We start from the raw sequence: 18,695 nt of genomic DNA on the forward strand, positions 1-18,695 counted from the left end.
ATTTTATGTATGGGTTTGCAAAATCTATGTGTTTCTTTATTAGTCTGATAGTTTTGTTAACGATTTCCATACTCTTTGCCTTGAAATAAGAGTGTCAGGCACACTGTATAGCACACAGAGAATACATTTCATGTTTGAGAGTTCAAGAGGTTATCATAAACTCAACCCCCCCCCCCCCCAAAACATAACTTTATTGTCCTTTTAAAATGAAAACTTCACACTTTTTTCCTCTCTCTCGTATGCAGATGTCAGAGCTTGATGTCCAGCGTCTGTAACCAGACGATGGCCTCCATATCAAGGGAGGCTAAGCATTGTAAACTGCTCTCCAGATGTTGTGCTGGGCACTCTTCCACCACATGAGTTATGGTCTGTGATGCTGCCCCACCATCACAGCATGGGGAATAAACCAGGTCAAGCCGGTGCATGGTCCCGGCAACTCTGGAGAACACAGAAGCCAGCTGTTGAGCCTGGTCCAAGATGTACGATCAAGGAGACAAGTGCAGTGATGGACTCCTGAATTTGCTTACTGTGTTAGACTCTTTCCCACGGATGCTTCCTCTCTGTAAGGACATAATTTTCAGCTCCCTTGTGGTGCTGATCATCCATGCATGCTAAAGGGCCAGTAGCACTCTTGTCTGAGACTGTGTGAGCAAAGTCATAGCAAAGAGATCAGACATGGGGTCACGACCTGAACCACAAGGGTGTGATTCTTCCCCCGACTATGAGCAGACCTTTGAGTGGGTGCAGCATGTTGTTGCCCATCTGAGAATGGGGCATCAGACAACTGAAGATATAACAGGTTGGTTCCATCTGTTTCAGTTCTCCAAGCAGACTTAAGAGTAATGGCAATTCATCGCACATACAGACTGGAGATTGGTGTATAGTTCAGACAGCCACAGCTTCAACATAAATGTGTTTAGTCACTCAGCCCATGCCTTGTGTGGTTGGAATGCACCATCACAGTGTTCCAGGTGGGCCTTTCCGATGAAATACAATGGCTGTGTCCCTATTCCAGATAGTAAATAAAAAGGAACTACACTAAAGGAAAAACTTATGTCTTTCTATCTTAATATCATCCATTTTGTTCTGTGTTAATCACTCAGTGCCTCAGTTAATTATGACTCATATTTAACACCAGGTTGTTAAACTCATGCTGTTTTATGCCCTTTTGGGCCAAAATCTAGCCTCCGTTAGTCATTCCGTCACACTGTGCAAAAATGCGTGAATTCAATACCAGCTACCTTACCCTTAGATAAAGAAATAAGTGTTTATTATGCCAGTAATATGGAAGATTACAAGCTTGTTTCTGCTCTCACACTCTACAATTGGTATAAATCACAAGCAAGTCCAAAAACATTAATGGAGTAACTCTAGTGTTAAACCAGTGTGAGATCAGAATGAACTACTAGCTACTACCATTTCCTAAGCAGGTCCCAATTCCACAATACTTTGCTGCCCGTTTCATTGTCACCATGAGCCAAAGGCATCCCAGGTGTAACTACTTCAGTAGAGTTTAGTACACTCTGTATTACCAAGATAAACACACTTACAAAGTAATATCTAGCAATTTGCAAAACCACCAATTATGGACCACTGTGCTCAGGTTCAAAAGAAGGTTTTGTAAAGGTTTCAATATTAGCGTTCATTTGAATCAGAGAGTAGTATGTTCACAGAATTTGGGGGGGAGAGGGGGGAAAGAGGGTGGAGAAACCAAGCCTCCACTAGAACTGCAATTACAGGCACTGATTCAGAAAGATACTTACTCACATTAGTAACTTTAAGCACAAGAGAAGGCCCACTGATGTCAACTTTCTGAACCAGGTCCACAATACATAACTCATAATGAAATAAAAGTTTTTGCCTTCTCTATTGTACCATTAATTCTACTCCAAACAAACAAACTGATTCAGTTGGAGAACACTTCAATCTCTCTGGTTACGTGATTACAGACATGAAAGTTGCGATATTACAACAGAAAAACTTCAAATCCAGACTCCAGCGAGAGACTGCTGAATTGGAATTGATTTGCAAATTGGATACAATTAACTTAGGCTTGAATAGAGACTGGGAGTGGCTAAGTCATTATGCAAGGTAACCTATTTCCCCTTAAAAAGAAAAGGAGTACTTGTGGCACCTTAGAGACTAAGGGTATGTCTACACTACGAAATTAGGTCGAATTTATAGAAGTCGGTTTTTTTGAAATCGGTTTTATATATTCGAGTGTGTGTGTCCCCACAGAAAATGCTCTAAGTGCATTAAGTGCATTAACTCGGCGGAGTGCTTCCACAGTACTGAGGCAAGCGTCGACTTCCGGAGCGTTGCACTGTGGGTAGCTATCCCACAGTTCCCGCAGTCTCCGCTGCCCATTGGAATTCTGGGTTGATATCCCAATGCCTGATGGGGCTAAAACATTGTCGCGGGTGGTTCTGGGTACATATCGTCAGGCCCCCGTTCCCACCCTCCCTCCCCCCGTGAAAGCAAGGGCAGACAATTATTTTGCGCCTTTTTTCCTGAGTTACCTGTGCAGACGCCATACCACGGCAAGCATGGAGCCCGCTCAGGTAACCGTCACCCTATGTCTCCTGGATGCTGGCAGACACGGTACGGCATTGCTACACAGTAGCAGCAACCCCTTGCCTTGTGGCAGCAGACGGTACAGTACGACTGGTAGCCGTCATCGTCATGTCTGAGGTGCTCCTGGTCGCCTCTGTGAGGTCGATCAGGAGCGCCTGGGCAGACATGGGCGCAGGGACTAAATTTGGAGTGACTTGAGCAGGTCATTCTCTTTAGTCCTGCAGTCAGTCCTATTGAACCGTCTTATGGTGAGCGGGCAGGCGATACGGACTGCTAGCAGTCGTACTGTACCATCTTCTGCCGAGCAGCCATGAGATGTGGATGGCATGCAGTCCTTCTGCACCGTCTGCTGCCAGCCAAAGATGTAAAAGATAGATGGAGTGGATCAAAACAAGAAATAGACCAGATTTGCTTCCCCCCTCCCCTGTCTAGGGGACTCATTCTTCTAGATCACACTGCAGTCACTTACAGAGAAGGTGCAGCGAGGTGAATCTAGCCATGTATCAATCAGAGGCCAGGCTAACCTCCTTGTTCCAATAACAACGATAACTTAGGTGCACCATTTCTTATTGGAACCCTCCGTGAAGTCCTGCCTGAAATACTCCTTGATGTAAAGCCACCCCCTTTGTTGATTTTAGCTCCCTGAAGCCAACCCTGTAAGCGCCCCTCCCAGCGTCAGAGCAATGGCAAACAATCGGGCATCTGAGAGTGCTGTCCAGAGCACTCACAATGGAGCACTCTGATGGGGCTAAAACATTGTCGCGGGTGGTTCTGGGTACGTGTCGTCAGGCCCCCGTTCCCTCCCTCCCTCCGTGAAAGCAAGGGCAGACAATCGTTTCGCGCCTTTTTTCATGAGTTACCTGTGCAGACACCATACCACGGCAAGCATGGAGCCAGCTCAGGTAACTGTCACCCTATGTCTCCTGGGTGCTGGCAGACGCGGTACGGCTTTGCTGCACAGTAGCAGCAACCCATTGCCTTCTGGCAGCAGACGGTGCAATACGACTGGTAGTCGTCCTTGTCGTGTCCGAGGTGCTCCTGGCCACGTCGGCTGGGAGCGCCTGGGCAGACATGGGCGCAGGGACTAAATTTGGAGTGACTTGACCAGGTCATTCTCTTTAGTCCTGCAGTCCTATTGAACCGTCTTATGGTGAGCGGGCAGGCGATACGGACTGCTAGCAGTCGTACTGTACCATCTTCTGCCAGGCAGGCAAGAGATGAGGATTGCTAGCAGTCGTATTGTACCATCTTCTGCCAAGCAGCCATGAGATGTGGATGGCATGCAGTCCTTCTGCACCGTCTGCTGCCAGCCAAAGATGTAAAGGATAGATGGAGTGGGTCAGAACAAGAAATAGACCAGATTTGTTTTGTACTCATTTTCCTCCTCCCCTGTCTAGATCACACTGCAGTCACTCACAGAGAAGGCGCAGCAAGGTAAATCTAGCCATGTATCAATCAGAGGCCAGGCTAACCTCCTTGTTCCAATAACAACGATAACTTTGGTGCACCATTTCTTATTGGAACCCTCCGTGCAGTCCTGCCTGAAATACTCCTTGATGTACAGGCACACCCTTTGTTGATTTTAGCTCCCTGAAGCCAACCCTGTAAGCCGTGTCGTCAGTCGCCCCTCCCTCCGTCAGAGCAACGGCAGACAATCGTTCCGCGCCTTTTTTCTGTGCGGACGCCATACCAAGGCAAGCATGGAGGCTGCTGAGCTCATTTTGGCAATTAGGAGCACATCAACCACCACACGCATTATCCAGCAGTATATGCAGCACCAGAACATGGCAACGCGATACCAGGCGAGGAGGCGACGTCAGCGCGGTCCCGTGAGTGATCAGGACATGGACACAGATTTCTCTGAAAGCATGGGCCCTGCCAATGCATGCATCATGGTGCTAATGGGGCAGGTTCATGCTGTGGAACGCCGATTCTGGGCTCGGGAAACAAGCACAGACTGGTGGGACCGCATAGTGTTGAAGGTCTGGGACGATTCCCAGTGGCTGCGAAACTTTCGCATGCATAAGGGCACTTTCATGGAACTTTGTGACTTGCTTTCCCCTGCCCTGAAGCGCATGAATACCAGGATGAGAGCAGCCCTCACAGTTGAGAAACGAGTGGCGATAGCCCTGTGGAAGCTTGCAACGCCAGACAGCTACCGGTCAGTTGGGAATCAATTTGGAGTGGGCAAATCTACTGTGGGGGCTGCTGTTATGCAAGTAGCTCACGCAATCAAAGATCTGCTGATATCAAGGGTAGTGACCCTGGGAAATGTGCAGGTCATAGTGGATGGCTTTGCTGCAATGGGATTCCCTAACTGTGGTGGGGCTATAGACGGAACCCATATCCCTATCTTGGCACCGGAGCACCAAGCCGCCGAGTACATAAACTGCAAGGGGTACTTTTCGATAGTGCTGCAAGCTCTGGTGGATCACAAGGGACGTTTCACCAACATCAACGTGGGATGGCCGGGAAAGGTGCATGATGCTCGCATCTTCAGGAACTCTGGTCTGTTTCAAAAGCTGCAGGAAGGGACTTTATTCCCAGACCAGAAAATAACTGTTGGGGATGTTGAAATGCCTATATGTATCCTTGGGGACCCAGCCTACCCCTTAATGCCATGGCTTATGAAGCCGTACACAGGCAGCCTGGACAGTAGTCAGGAGCTGTTCAACTACAGGCTGAGCAAGTGCAGAATGGTGGTAGAATGTGCATTTGGACGTTTAAAGGCGCGCTGGTGCAGTTTACTGACTCGCTTAGACCTCAGCGAAACCAATATTCCCACTGTTATTACTGCTTGCTGTGTGCTCCACAATATCTGTGAGAGTAAGGGGGAGACGTTTATGGCGGGATGGGAGGCTGAGGCAAATCGCCTAGCTGCTGGTTACGCGCAGCCAGACACCAGGGCGGTTAGAAGAGCACAGGAGGGCGCGGTACGCATCAGAGAAGCTTTGAAAACCAGTTTCATGACTGGCCAGGCTACGCTGTGAAAGTTCTGTTTGTTTCTCCTTGATGAAACCCCCCGCCCCTTGGTTCACTCTACTTCCCTGTAAGCTAACCACCCTCCTCTCCTCCCTTTAATCACCGCTTGCAGAGGCAATAAAGTCATTGCTGCTTCACAGTCATGCATTCGTTATTCATTCATCACACAAATAGGGAGATGACTACCAAGATATCCCAGGAGGGGTGGTGGAGGAGGGAAGGAAAATGCCACACAGCACTTTAAGCACAGCACTTTAAAAGTTTACAACTTTAAAATTTATTGAATGACAGCCTTCTTTTTTTTGGGCAATCCTCTGTGGTGGAGTGGCTGGTTGGCCGGAGGCCCCCCCACCGCGTTCTTGGGCGTCTGGGTGTGGAGGCTATGGAACTTGGGGAGGAGGGCGGTTGGTTACAGAGGGGCAGCAGTGGCAGTCTGTGCTCCAGCTGCCTTTGCTGCAGCTCAACCATACACTGGAGCATTCTGGTTTGGTCCTGCAGCAGCCTCAGCATTGAATCCTGCCTCCTCTCATCACGCTGCCGCCACATTTGAGCTTCAGCCCTGTCTTCAGCCCGCCACTTACTCTCTTCAGCCCGCCACTTACTCTCTTCAGCCCTCCACCTCTCCTCCCGGTCATTTTGTGCTTTCCTGCACTCTGACATTATTTGCCTCCACGCATTCGTCTGTGCTCTGTCAGTGTGGGAGGACAGCATGAGCTCGGAGAACATTTCATCGCGAGTGCGTTTTTTTTTCTTTCTAAGCTTCACTAGCCTCTGGGAAGGAGAAGATCCTGTGATCATTGAAACACATGCAGCTGGTGGAGAAAAAAAAAGGGACAGCGGTATTTAAAAAGACACATTTTATAAAACAGTCGCTACACTCTTTCAGGGTAAACCTTGCTGTTAACATTACATACATAGCACATGTGCTTTCGTTACAAGGTCGCATTTTGCCTCCTCCCACCGCGTGACTACCCCCTCAACCTTCCCCCCTCCCTGTGGCTAACAGCGGGAAACATTTCTGTTCAGCCACAGGCAAACAGCACAGCAGGAACGGGCACCTCTGAGTGTCCCTGAAGAAAAGCACTCTATTTCAACCAGGTGACCATGAATTATATCTCACTCTCCTGAGGATAACACAGAGAGAGAAAGAACGGATTTTGGTTGAATGCCAGCAAACATACACTGCAATGCTTTGTTCTACAGTGATTCCCGAGTACGTGTTACTGGCCTGGAGTGGTAAAGTGTCCTACCATGAAGGACGAAATAAGGCTGCCCTCCCCAGAAACCTTTTGCAAAGGCTTTAGGACTACATCTAGGAGAACCGCAAATGCCAGGGCAAAGTAATCCTTTCACATGCTTGCTTTTAAACCATGTATAGCATTTTAAAAGGTACACTCACCAGAGGTCCCTTCTCCGCCTGCTGGGTCCAGGAGGCAGCCTTGGGTGGGTTCGGGGGGTACTGGCTCCAGGTCTAGGGTGAGAAACAGTTCCTGGCTGTCGGGAAAACCGGTTTCTCCGCTTGCTTGCTGTGAGCTATCTACAACCTCCTCCTCCTCCTCATCTTCTTCGTCCCCAAAACCTGCTTCCGTATTGCCTCCATCTCCATTGAAGGAGTCAAACAACACGTCTGGGGTAGTGGTGGCTGAACCCCCTAAAATGGCATGCAGCTCATCATAGAAGCGGCATGTTTGGGGCTCTGACCCAGAGCGGCTGTTCGCCTCTCTGGTTTTCTGGTAGGCTTGCCTCAGCTCCTTCAGTTTCACGCGGCACTGCTTCGGGTCCCTGTTATGGCCTCTGTCCTTCATGCCCTGGGAGATTTTCACAAAGGTTTTGGCATTTCGAAAACTGGAACGGAGTTCTGATAGCACGGATTCCTCTCCCCAAACAGCGATCAGATCCTGTACCTCCCGTTCGGTCCATGCTGGAGCTCTTTTGCGATTCTGGGACTCCATCATGGTCACCTGTGCTGATGAGCTCTGCATGGTCAACTGCAGCTTGCCACGCTGGCCAAACAGGAAATGAGATTCAAAAGTTTGCGGTTCTTTTCCTGTCTACCTGGCCAGTGCATCTGAGTTGAGAGTGCTGTCCAGAGCGGTCAGAATGGAGCACTCTGGGATAGCTCCCGGAGGCCAATACCATCGAATTGTGTCCACAGTACCCCAAATTCGAGCCGGGAACGTCGATTTAAGCGCTAATCCACTTGTCAGGGGTGGAGTAAGGAAATTGATTTTAAGAGCCCTTTAAGTCGAAATAAAGGGCTTTACTGTGTGGACGGGTGCAGGTTTAAATGGATTTAACGTTGCTAAATTCGACCTAAAGTCCTAGTGTAGACCAGGGCTTACCAATTTATTAGAGCATAAGCTTTCGTGAGCTACAGCTCACTTCATCAGATGCATATCATGGAAACTGCAGCAGACTTTATATATACACAGAGAATATGAACCAATACCTCCTCCCACCCCACTGTCCTGCTGGTAATAGCTTATCTAAAGTGATCATCAGGTGGGCCATTTCCAGCACAAATCCAGGTTTTCTCACCCTCCACCCCCCCACACAAATTCACTCTCCTGCTGGTGATAGCCCATCCAAAGTGACAACTCTTTACACAATGTGCATGACAATCAAGTTGGGCTATTTCCTGCACAAATCCAGGTTTTCTCACATCCCCCCACCCCCATACACACACAAACTCACTCTCCTGCTGGTAATAGCTCATCCAAACTGACCACTCTTCAAGTTTAAATCCAAGTTAAACCAGAACATCTGGGGAGGGGGGTAGGAAAAAACAAGAGGAAACAGGCTACCTTGCATAATGACTTAGCCACTCCAAGTCTCTATTTAAGCCTAAATTAATAGTATCAAATTTGCAAATGAATTCCAATTCAGCAGTTTCTCGCTGGAGTCTGGATTTGAAGTTTTTTTGTTTTAAGAAGGCGACCTTCATGTCTGTGATTGCGTGACCAGAGAGATTGAAGTGTTCTCCGACTGGTTTATGAATGTTATAATTCTTGACATCTGATTTGTGTCCATTTATTCTTTTACGTAGAGACTGTCCAGTTTGACCAATGTACATGGCAGAGGGGCATTGCTGGCACATGATGGCATATATCACGCTGGTGGATGTGCAGGTGAACGAGCCTCTGATAGCGTGGCTGATGTTATTAGGCCCTGTGATGGTGTTCCCTGAATAGATATGTGGGCACAATTGGCAACGGGCTTTGTTGCAAGGATAAGTTCCTGGGTTAGTGGTTCTGTTGTGTGGTATGTGGTTGTTGGTGAGTATTTGCTTCAGGTTGCGGGGCTGTCTGTAGGCAAGGACTGGCCTGTCTCCCAAGATTTGTGAGAGTGTTGGGTCATCCTTTAGGATAGGTTGTAGATCCTTAATAATGCGTTGGAGGGGTTTTAGTTGGGGGCTGAAGGTGACGGCTAGTGGCGTTCTGTTATTTTCTTTGTTAGGCCTGTCCTGTAGTAGGTGACTTCTGGGAACTCTTCTGGCTCTATCAATCAAGCCAGAAGAGTTCCCAGAAGTTACCTACTACAGGACAGGCCTAACAAAGAAAATAACAGAACGCCACTAGCCGTCACCTTCAGCCCCCAACTAAAACCCCTCCAACGCATTATTAAGGATCTACAACCTATCCTAAAGGATGACCCAACACTCTCACAAATCTTGGGAGACAGGCCAGTCCTTGCCTACAGACAGCCCCACAACCTGAAGCAAATACTCACCAACAACCACATTCCACACAACAGAACCACTAACCCAGGAACTTATCCTTGCAACAAAGCCCGTTGCCAATTGTGCCCACATATCTATTCAGGGGACACCATCACAGGGCCTAATAACATCAGCCACGCTATCAGAGGCTTGTTCACCTGCACATCCACCAATGTGATATATGCCATCATGTGCCAGCAATGCCCCTCTGCCATGTACATTGGTCAAACTGGACAGTCTCTATGTAAAAGAATAAATGGACACAAATCAGATGTCAAGAATTATAACATTCATAAACCAGTCGGAGAACACTTCAATCTCTCTGGTCACGCAATCACAGACATGAAGGTCGCTATCTTAAAACAAAAAAACTTCAAATCCAGACTCCAGCGAGAAACTGCTGAATTGGAATTCATTTGCAAATTGGATACTATTAATTTAGGCTTAAATAGAGACTTGGAGTGGCTAAGTCATTATGCAAGGTAGCCTGTTTCCTCTTGTTTTTTCCTACCCCCCCCCCCCCAGATGTTCTGGTTTAACTTGGATTTAAACTTGAAGAGTGGTCAGTTTGGATGAGCTATTACCAGCAGGAGAGTGAGTTTGTGTGTGTATGGGGGTGGGGGGGATGTGAGAAAACCTGGATTTGTGCAGGAAATAGCCCAACTTGATTGTCATGCACATTGTGTAAAGAGTTGTCACTTTGGATGGGCTATCACCAGCAGGAGAGTGAATTTGTGTGTGTGTGTGGGGGGGGTGGAGGGTGAGAAAACCTGGATTTGTGCTGGAAATGGCCCACCTGATGATCACTTTAGATAAGCTATTACCAGCAGGACAGTGGGGTGGGAGGAGGTATTGGTTCATATTCTCTGTGTATATATAAAGTCTGCTGCAGTTTCCACGATATGCATCTGATGAAGTGAGCTGTAGCTCACGAAAGCTTATGCTCTAATAAATTGGTTAGTCTCTAAGGTGCAACAAGTACTCCTTTTCTTTTTGCGAATACAGACTAACACGGCTGTTACTCTGAAACCTATTTCCCCTTGTTTTCCTAACCCCCCCCCAGGCCCCATTCCTCAGACATTCTTGTTAAATCCTGGATTTGTGCTGGAAATGACCCACCTTGATTATCATACACATTGTAAGGAGAGTGATCACTTTACATAAGCTATTACCAGCGGGAGAGTGGGGTGGGGGGAGAAAAAACCTTTTGTAGTGATAAACACCCATTTTTTCACGATTTGTGTGTATAAGAACAAACATCTTCCATATTTTCCACAGTATGCATCCGATGAAGTGAGCTGTAGCTCACGAAAGCTTATCCTCAAATAAATTGGTTAGTCTCTAAGGTGCCACAAGTACTCCTTTTCTTCTTGATTCAGTAAAGAACTTAAACCTATGATTTTTGTCCCATTGAAGTCAATGAGATATAAGCACATACTTAAAGTGAAGCATGGTCCTAAATGCTTTGCTGACCCTGGGCCAAGGTCCATCTGCATTGCCCACTTATCTGCCCAATGGAAAAAAGTCACATAGTTACGCTATTTTTATTTGATTGTCATGGTTTAAGTAAGTTTTAAGATTCCTTCCATTATTGCAGTGGCTGGGGCCATTTGTGGGTGTTTAGGTTTAACCTTTCAATTGTCAGACTGTGCAGTGCACTGAAGGAAAAAGGAAACCAAGTGGATCCTTATATCCCATCTCATGGCAAAAGTATCCCAGAAAACCTTCTACTCCTACTTTGCCCAAGCACAATATCTGGGGTGGAGGGGTGACTTTTCTGGAAGAAACCACGGCCCTGAACAATAATCTTTCTGCAGCCAGTAGAGAAATATATTATTGCCTAGAGCAGTGGCTAGCTGGTCTCTAGTGCACTGTAGATCTGCTGTATGTATTTTTGTGTGTTCAGTTTTTATTGACACATAATATCAAACAGGCTGTCTGAAAAACGTAGCACCTTCATTCACATAGTAAGGAAATAGGCTCTCAAATGATACATTAGCCTTCTTCCAGCCCCCCAGGGGAAACCTATGTATTAAAACCACATCAGAAAGAATATTTGTGGACATTAAAAGAAAGGAGATGAAAGAGGAGGGGGCAGTGTGGCCCAGTAGCGAGGGCCTGAGACTCTGGAGACCTGGGTTAGTCCTGACTTTGCCTGCTGGGCAACCTTGTGAAGGTGATTTTAACCACTCTGTGCCTCAGTTTCCCCATCTGTAAAACAGTGATAATGATATTTACATCCTTCTTAAAGCACTTTGGCCCAGATTTGTAAAGATATTTAGGTGTTGCAGTACTCACTGTGGGAATGGCTAACTAATTTAGGAGCCTAACTCTAATTTTCAAAAGGGATTTAGGCACTTAGGAGCCTAAAACACTTGAAAATGGGATTTAGGTGTTGTCACTCTCAGCATCAAACTTTATACATCTTTAAAAATGTGGGTCTTTGAAATCTACTGGGGAAGAGCACTGTATAAGAGCTAGTTATTATTTGGTGGGAGAAAATTTGATAAGCTACACATACAAGACTATCAACAGTTTCCTGATCCAGCCTAAAACATATGACTTGGGGAGCAGTCCTATGTGTGTTGGGCAGTGTAAGGAGAACTTGGATCCCCACTCTGCCCATCTGTTTCAGGCAGGACAGGGAACACTGCCAGACTAATATTCTAGTAGGGAAGGCAAGAAGGTAGCTTGCTACCAGATGAACTAGGGCAAAGGGTTACAGCTAGATAATTAAGGAGAGACAGTGTAAAGAACCCTCATGCTGAGTACAGTGGACACAATTGTTACACATATTACATAAATGCAGGGAGCCGGGATTGGAACTGTCATCCCTCAGCTCTAAAAAGCATAAGCCTTTACGAGCTGACTTAAAGGAGAGCTCTTGTAGATCCCTTATGCTCTCCATATGCCAGGTGCTGGAGGGAGACAGCCTTCACTCACAGATGCAAAGGCAGGACATTACAGTAGTGGTGGGTAGGGAGACCACTGAGGACTCCCAGCCCCTATACACATGGAGCGGAATGATGGAGTTTCCTCAGTGGATTCGAACCAAAAAATAAAGCTGTTATCCATTACATCCTAAATGGAATTTCATTTATTTCCATCTCAGAGTCCTGGATTTTCCTGACACACTTCGGAGCTTTGCTCTCAGGTTAAGATGTCAGTGAAAGACATTGATGACATTATGAGTAGTGCAATCAAGCAAACAGATTTCCCTTTGTTTGTCTGAATTACAGTGATGTACCAATTCCCGCATCATGTGTTTTAATATGCCATGAATCAGGCAGCACTGGTTCTGCGGAATGCTTATTTATCCTGTGTGATAACAATACATTGCATTTCTATTAAGATGTGCATCTGAGGCTCGCAAAGAGCTGGCAAATGCTAAGCCATTACATATCACAGCACAGATCATCCCTGTGAGGTAGATATTATTAATTACATCCTGCTTCCTGAATGGGGAAAAAAATAAAAAGAGGTTAAATGACTCATTTGGAAGGTAACATGGCAAGACAGTGGCCTAAACAGGGATAGAACTGAGCAGTTCTGATGCCCAGTCCCCCTAGCTCTAGCCCCTGGACAAAACCTCTCCTCACTTCTGATGTTTTCTAAAGGATACAGAATAATATTAAAATAACCATCCAACTGTCTTATAAAATAAGAGGAAAAAAGAAAGAAGTTTTAGTGAGTGGATGAACTTGTTACACTTTGGAATGACACTGGAATTCTGAACCTGGGCTGAACAGAATCTTTGCTCAGTGGACCCATAGGGCCAGTTTCCATTCTAGAGTGCCATTAGTTCTGGTTCTCTGTGAAAGAGAAAGATAGAGGGAAGCAGAGTCTGTATAACGCCCCTAGAGGATAAAGTTGGAGCACCTAACTTCTGATAGAGTGGGGGGTTTGAAATCTGGAACTGATCCATTTGCCTTTCATCAGGCGCGGTCACTCAGCTGACAAGCAGAGCCGAAGTCTCTTTAAATTCTGCTATGGGGACTTAATAGACCATCTCCCTTTGGTGCAGGACCATTTTATGATCCTGCACCGTGTGTGTTCTTATCCACAGTTCTATATATTCCAGAGATGTCAAAGAAAGTCAGAAATCCACACAAACATTTATGCCTGTAAGACTCACCCCTGCAGCACCTCCTGCTGGTGCCCTGGGAATTAGCTCTACTTCCAGCCTTGGAGCACCCTCTGCAGGCCAGTATCCCACTTACACTGGGCTCCCATGTCCCTCCCAGGCCCGGTGCCCCTTGTACGCTGGGGTGCTGCCCCCTGGCAGTAACCCCTCACTTGCAGGGTCTCCCCTCTCCAGGGAACCCCCACCCCCTATCCCTACCTCGCCTCAGTCATAGGCTACTGCCAGTCACCAGCTAGCCCCCACACCCTGGGGCAGACTACAGTATAAGCCACTCATCACAGGCAAGGTTGGGTTTGGACCTGCTGCCTCCGTCTAACCTTGGGCTGTCCCCTGCAATCCCAGTACCTGTTGGGCCTAATACTAGGCTGCAGCCTGGGGCTTTCCTGGCTGGAGCTCCCTCAGCTCCTCAGACCCTTCCCCAGCCCCGCTCCAATCGAGGTACTCTGCTTAGGTCCCTGCAGCCAGGTCCCTCCCTCCCAAAAGCTAGAGAGAGTCTCTTGAGCTTCAGCCCAGCAGCCCCTTTATAGGGCTAGCTGAGTCTGTTTGGGGCATGGCCACAGCTGAGGCTGCCTCCCACTCAGCCCAGCCTAAGGCTCCCAACCCCAGCCCTCTCCAAGGGCTGGCTTTTAACCCCTTTGGGCCAGGAGTGGGTGACCACCCTGCTACAATGCATTAAAATAAAACTAAAACCAAAAAGCCCAACCAACCAAAACCAAAAAACACCCAAGACAATTTCTTTATTGAAGATATGGGTCCCGATTAGCCTTGAAGATCTGAGGCCATTACCAATTCCATCTGTTGCTGGGACTGCAGCAGCAGCAGAAGAGACCTAGATCAGCTTAAAAAAGAACACCAAACAAAAACAAAGTTTTGAGGAAAAACTACACTTTTCTTGATTCCCAAGGATTAGGGGCCCTAATTGGGAGAACACTCTTTGTTATTAGATATTTAGCATTTACCGGTATGCTTTATATGCTCAGAGTGTTTGACAGATATTAACTAACAACTCTGACGTGAAATTGTTATCCTTGAAGGGAGGAGTCACTGCCAGAGCTCCTCCTTGTGGCTGGATATGATGTGGTGGTCTCTCCCCATTCTGGTACTCCTTGCCGACAGCCATGTTGATCCTCTGGTCATCCACCACTTCCAATGAGTTGGCCCTCCAGCCAGGTCACAATTTATTTCCTCACCCCTTCTGAGATAACAAAAGTCCAATTAAAAGTCCAAAAAGTGTCCCAGCACAAAAGATCCTTCTGTCTCCTTTGGACTCTTCCTCAGCCCATTCTTGAGATGTCATCTTCAGCCCCAGCCTGGGCTCTGTAGTCCTTACTTTGGGCTTGTATGCCCCTTCCTGGGGGCTGGTAGGGAAACTCCATCCAACCCTCTGCTCTGGGTCTAGCCCAGGGACCCTGTATTAAGCAGCTAGGTCTGCTCCTTTAGATTTGCTGTTGTTTCCCTGAGCCACTTCCTACCTCCAGGCCCCACGTGCTGCTTCCCTGCAGACTGTGTTTAACATACCCTCTGCTCTGGTTCCCGGGCCTCTGGCTTCTCCTTAGATCCACCTAGTTCCTGTCTTTCCTGGAACACCAATCTTTCAGGTCTGCCTCTCTGTGCCATGCCCCCTTTTCAAAGCCCACCACCGGGGTTAATTCCATCCCTGTAGCCTTCTGCAGTCTGCCTTCCCCAAGCCCCTCTCAGAGATAGGAAACTCCCTACCTCCTCTCACTGCGGTTTCTCTGCTCTGGATAATCCCAGGAAGTGAGAGCAGACTCTCTCTCTGCAGCTCTCAACTTCCCCTGTTTATAATCCTCTCTCAGCTTCTCCCTTTGTGGACTTCATCCTCAGGTAAGCCTAGCTCTCCCTCCAGATGCAGCCTGGTAGTTTATTTGGCCTCCTCAGGCCTACCTTAACCCTTCTGGAGCCTGTGTGGCATACATGCCCTATCACATATCCCCATTTCACAGATGGGCAAACTGAGTTATGGAACGGGACGCCACTCACTCAAGACCCAAAGGAAAGCAGTCAGTGGCAGAGCAAGGATTAGAACGCAGCAGCTTCCGAGTCTTCCTTCACTGTCATCCTCCTAGGCTATCCTATCTCTAATAAAGGAATCAACTAGGGCTGGCACAAATGGTGAGGAAGAGCACACAAGGAACTTCCCCACCTCTTGTGTCCCCTGTGGAGGGGACAGCTGAAGCTTTTCTGCTCACCTGAGTGGTGGGACTTCTTCCTGCTAGTGCCCACAGGGAGTAGTAGTCAACTAAATAGGCCAGGGAGAAGAAGGAAAGAAGTGGGGCACATAAGTAAGGGATTGTTAGGAGTTAGGAGAACAGCGGAAGGAAATTTCCTGTTAAACAGGAGGAAAGGGCCGGGGGGGGGGGCAGGAAATACCTACGACTCATAGAAAGGAAGTTTGCAATGGCTTTCTGAGAGAATCTAAGCATACACGCTTACAATTCACTTTCTGTGGATATTTGTCCTTGCAGTGTTCAACTGTACATGTGTTCCTAGAAAGCTGAACACAAAAGAGTCCCCAGAAATGGAACACAAAAGAATCAAACCAAGGATGAATATTCATGAGGATTTTTCTGAAGCATTCACCCAGCTCTCTGTGACATGAAAAGAAATTGCTTCTTGTCTGGGCTCACCAGCAGCCCCTCAGCTGCTTCCTTATACTGCAGTTACAAGGAGAGGGCTCCTGAAGTTGTAGCAAAAATGTGATTTGTCTGCCTTGTTTCCATCCAGTCAGGGACATCCAGCGTTCAGATGTGCCTCTGAATCATTTTATTCTTTATACCTTCTAACTCGGTCTTAAATCACTTGATCTTCCGTAAGTAGCTTTCCAGGGATCAAATCATGCCTTTCAATAGAAGTCTCCATTTCCAGCATCATTTCTCCCCCTAACCTATGATATGTATCTTTTGATCCCTTTAAATTTCTGCTACCTGAAATTTTTTTCTCTTGAAGTGCATTCAGTCTGCCCTGTCTGTTCAATGTTGCTGTTTCTCTGCGATATCTTCAATCAATAGAAAGGCTGATCATTGATGTCTGAATAAGCTTGGGCCCATTATTTCTTTCCCCTCTCCCCTTGCTGTGTTTAACATGGTGGAGAACAGTCTCTAGCATGGGATGGCTTAGACTGCAATGTTTAAATGAAATAACAATTCCCTTTCAAGGCACACTGTTGTAATCCTCTAGATGTCACTCCAGATGTCACCAGATAGCACATCATGGCTGCTTGAAAGATTGTTGAACTGTGGGGCTAGAAGGCTGATTTGCCAAAAGCACAGGCCCCCGAAAAAGGAAGCTCAAGAGCTGCTAGTAACATGGCACACATTTGAACAATTGTGATCCCAACCAGTGACAGGTGCATGGATGTGTGCACTCACACACACACACTACTAAATATACTTTCCTTTCTCCTAAGGTTCCTTTAGATTGTAAATTGTGCTCATACATTGTCCAGTACAATTGGCCTGGCTCTCATTTGGGCCCACTAGATGCTAATGAAATACAAATAATAACACTTACAAAGGAAGGCTTAAATGAGTCTTTGATGTATAGATTTAGTGGACCATACAGGCAGAATCCTTTGATTGCTTCTTAACACTATGAAGTGACAGCCTGTGTTTGGAGGATGAGTGGGGTTTTTGAAGGGGATGCATGTAACTGTGGCAGCTATGCTCAACCTGCAATAATTTTGTCATTGGGAGACTGTTTATATCAGAGTCAGCAGTATTTTGTACTGTAATAGCTTCACTTTTATTGTGTGCCATTAAATCATACAAGCAAATTGCATGATGGGCAGAATTCAACATCATGCCCGTGTCACCCTAATCATGGTACCACCCTGGAGCTATTACACCCCACGGGGGTGCAATCTGCTCCCCACTTGAACCAGCGGCACTCCACGAATGGATGCAGAGCAGTCCCTGTTCTCCTCCAGCCTGTTGTGTTTGCAGCTGCAGTTTCACAGGTGTAATAAAGGTTTGGCACATATGAGAGCTAGTAAGAGACTGATCTTTTCTCCCTGACTCCCAGTCACATGATATTGATTATGGTTGGAAAAGGTTAAACCCCTGTCACATAGCAATGATCATTATCCACTGACTCCAGGAGCTACTGTTACCACAAAATTCAGCCAGGAAATGCAGTTTCTCCTCTGAACCACTAGATGACTCTGAGAGCTCTTCTAGTCAGTGTTTGCCTCTGATCATTCAAACTGTTACAAGGGAAAAAAGCAAAATATATTAGATAAGTCATGAGAAAAATAGTGTCCTGGCATTTGGGGTATATTTTAAAGATTAAAACAGTAACTGCTGCATAAATGTATTAAATTCAAAGGCTGACAGAAAAGCACTATACATATTAGGGAATTTATCAATAATCGGTGATCTGTGTAACAAGGATGAAAGATTGTTCCCTGGGGCCATGCTGATAGAAACCAAGAAATTAATATTACAGAGATGGAAAATAATCTCCTGATTACCCAAAATAATAGATAGCTCTGCAGCATCAGTGAGAAACTTAGAAGCTCTAGTGAAGGTATCCTTCAAATTGCAGAACACCCCAGAGACAGTTAATACACACTAAGCCAAGTTCTGCTCTCAGATACACTGGTGTAAATCTGGAGTAACTCCACTGACTTCAGTGGAGATGCTCTCACTTACGCTAATGTAAATCTAGAGTAGGATTTGGCCCTGTGAGTCTAAATAACCCACATGATTAATATTCTTACATACTCAATAAGAGCTCAATTCTGCAAAGTACTGAGCATTTTGGTCTTGCTTCAGCAAAGCATTTAAGAACATAGTTATTTTTAATCAAGTGCATAGTCCCCTTGATTTCAGTGGGAGCATGCATGTACCTAAAGGTAAGCACGGACTTACTGTACCCTACTGTATCAGGGCCAGATTGCTCAGCAATTAGCAGGATCAAGCAGTCAGGCTCTGAATCAGCAAGGTACTTAAGCAGGTCCATAATTTAAGCATGTAAGTAGGTTTATTGGCATCAGTGGAACTCATCAGGTGCTCAAAGTTAAGTTCCTGCTTAAGTACTTTGCTGAATCCAGGCCTGAGGACCTGATCTAAACCTCACTGAAGTCAATAGATATTTTTGCACTGATTTCAATCAGCTGTGAATCAAGTGCTATGTATTCCTGAAAAAGGAATACATTTAATCAATTAGGATATACAAAATATATATTTAAGATCCTGAGGCCAGGTCCTCAGCTGGTGTAAATGGGCATAGCTCCATTGACTTTAATTGAGTTATTCC

The 18,695-nt window shown here is 46.5% G+C and overlaps 1 protein-coding gene across 1 annotated transcript; it reads right to left on the reverse strand.

The window, feature by feature from the left end:
- Nucleotides 1–5,826: 5,826 nt before the first annotated feature.
- On the reverse strand, nucleotides 5,827–7,720 carry LOC140908819 (uncharacterized). Its single transcript, XM_073336693.1, has 2 exons — nucleotides 6,956–7,720; nucleotides 5,827–6,368 (listed from the first exon to the last, which is right to left on the reverse strand). The coding sequence occupies exons 1-2, from the start codon at nucleotides 7,536–7,538 to the stop codon at nucleotides 5,827–5,829; spliced, it is 1,125 nt and encodes a 374-aa protein (XP_073192794.1). The 5' UTR covers nucleotides 7,539–7,720.
- Nucleotides 7,721–18,695: the final 10,975 nt, after the last annotated feature.

The sequence above is a fragment of the Lepidochelys kempii genome, chromosome 3, assembly GCF_965140265.1.
Source record: "Lepidochelys kempii isolate rLepKem1 chromosome 3, rLepKem1.hap2, whole genome shotgun sequence".
Taxonomy (NCBI): Eukaryota; Metazoa; Chordata; order Testudines; family Cheloniidae; genus Lepidochelys; species Lepidochelys kempii.

Coding starts and splice junctions, on each gene's coding strand:
- LOC140908819 (XM_073336693.1), bottom strand. CDS start 7,538: ATGCAGAGCTCATCAGCACAGGTGACCATGATGGAGTCCCAGAATCGC. Junction 6,369..6,955: donor AGGCGGAGAAGGGACCTCTG/GTGAGTGTACCT, acceptor TTTCTCCACCAG/CTGCATGTGTTTCAATGATC.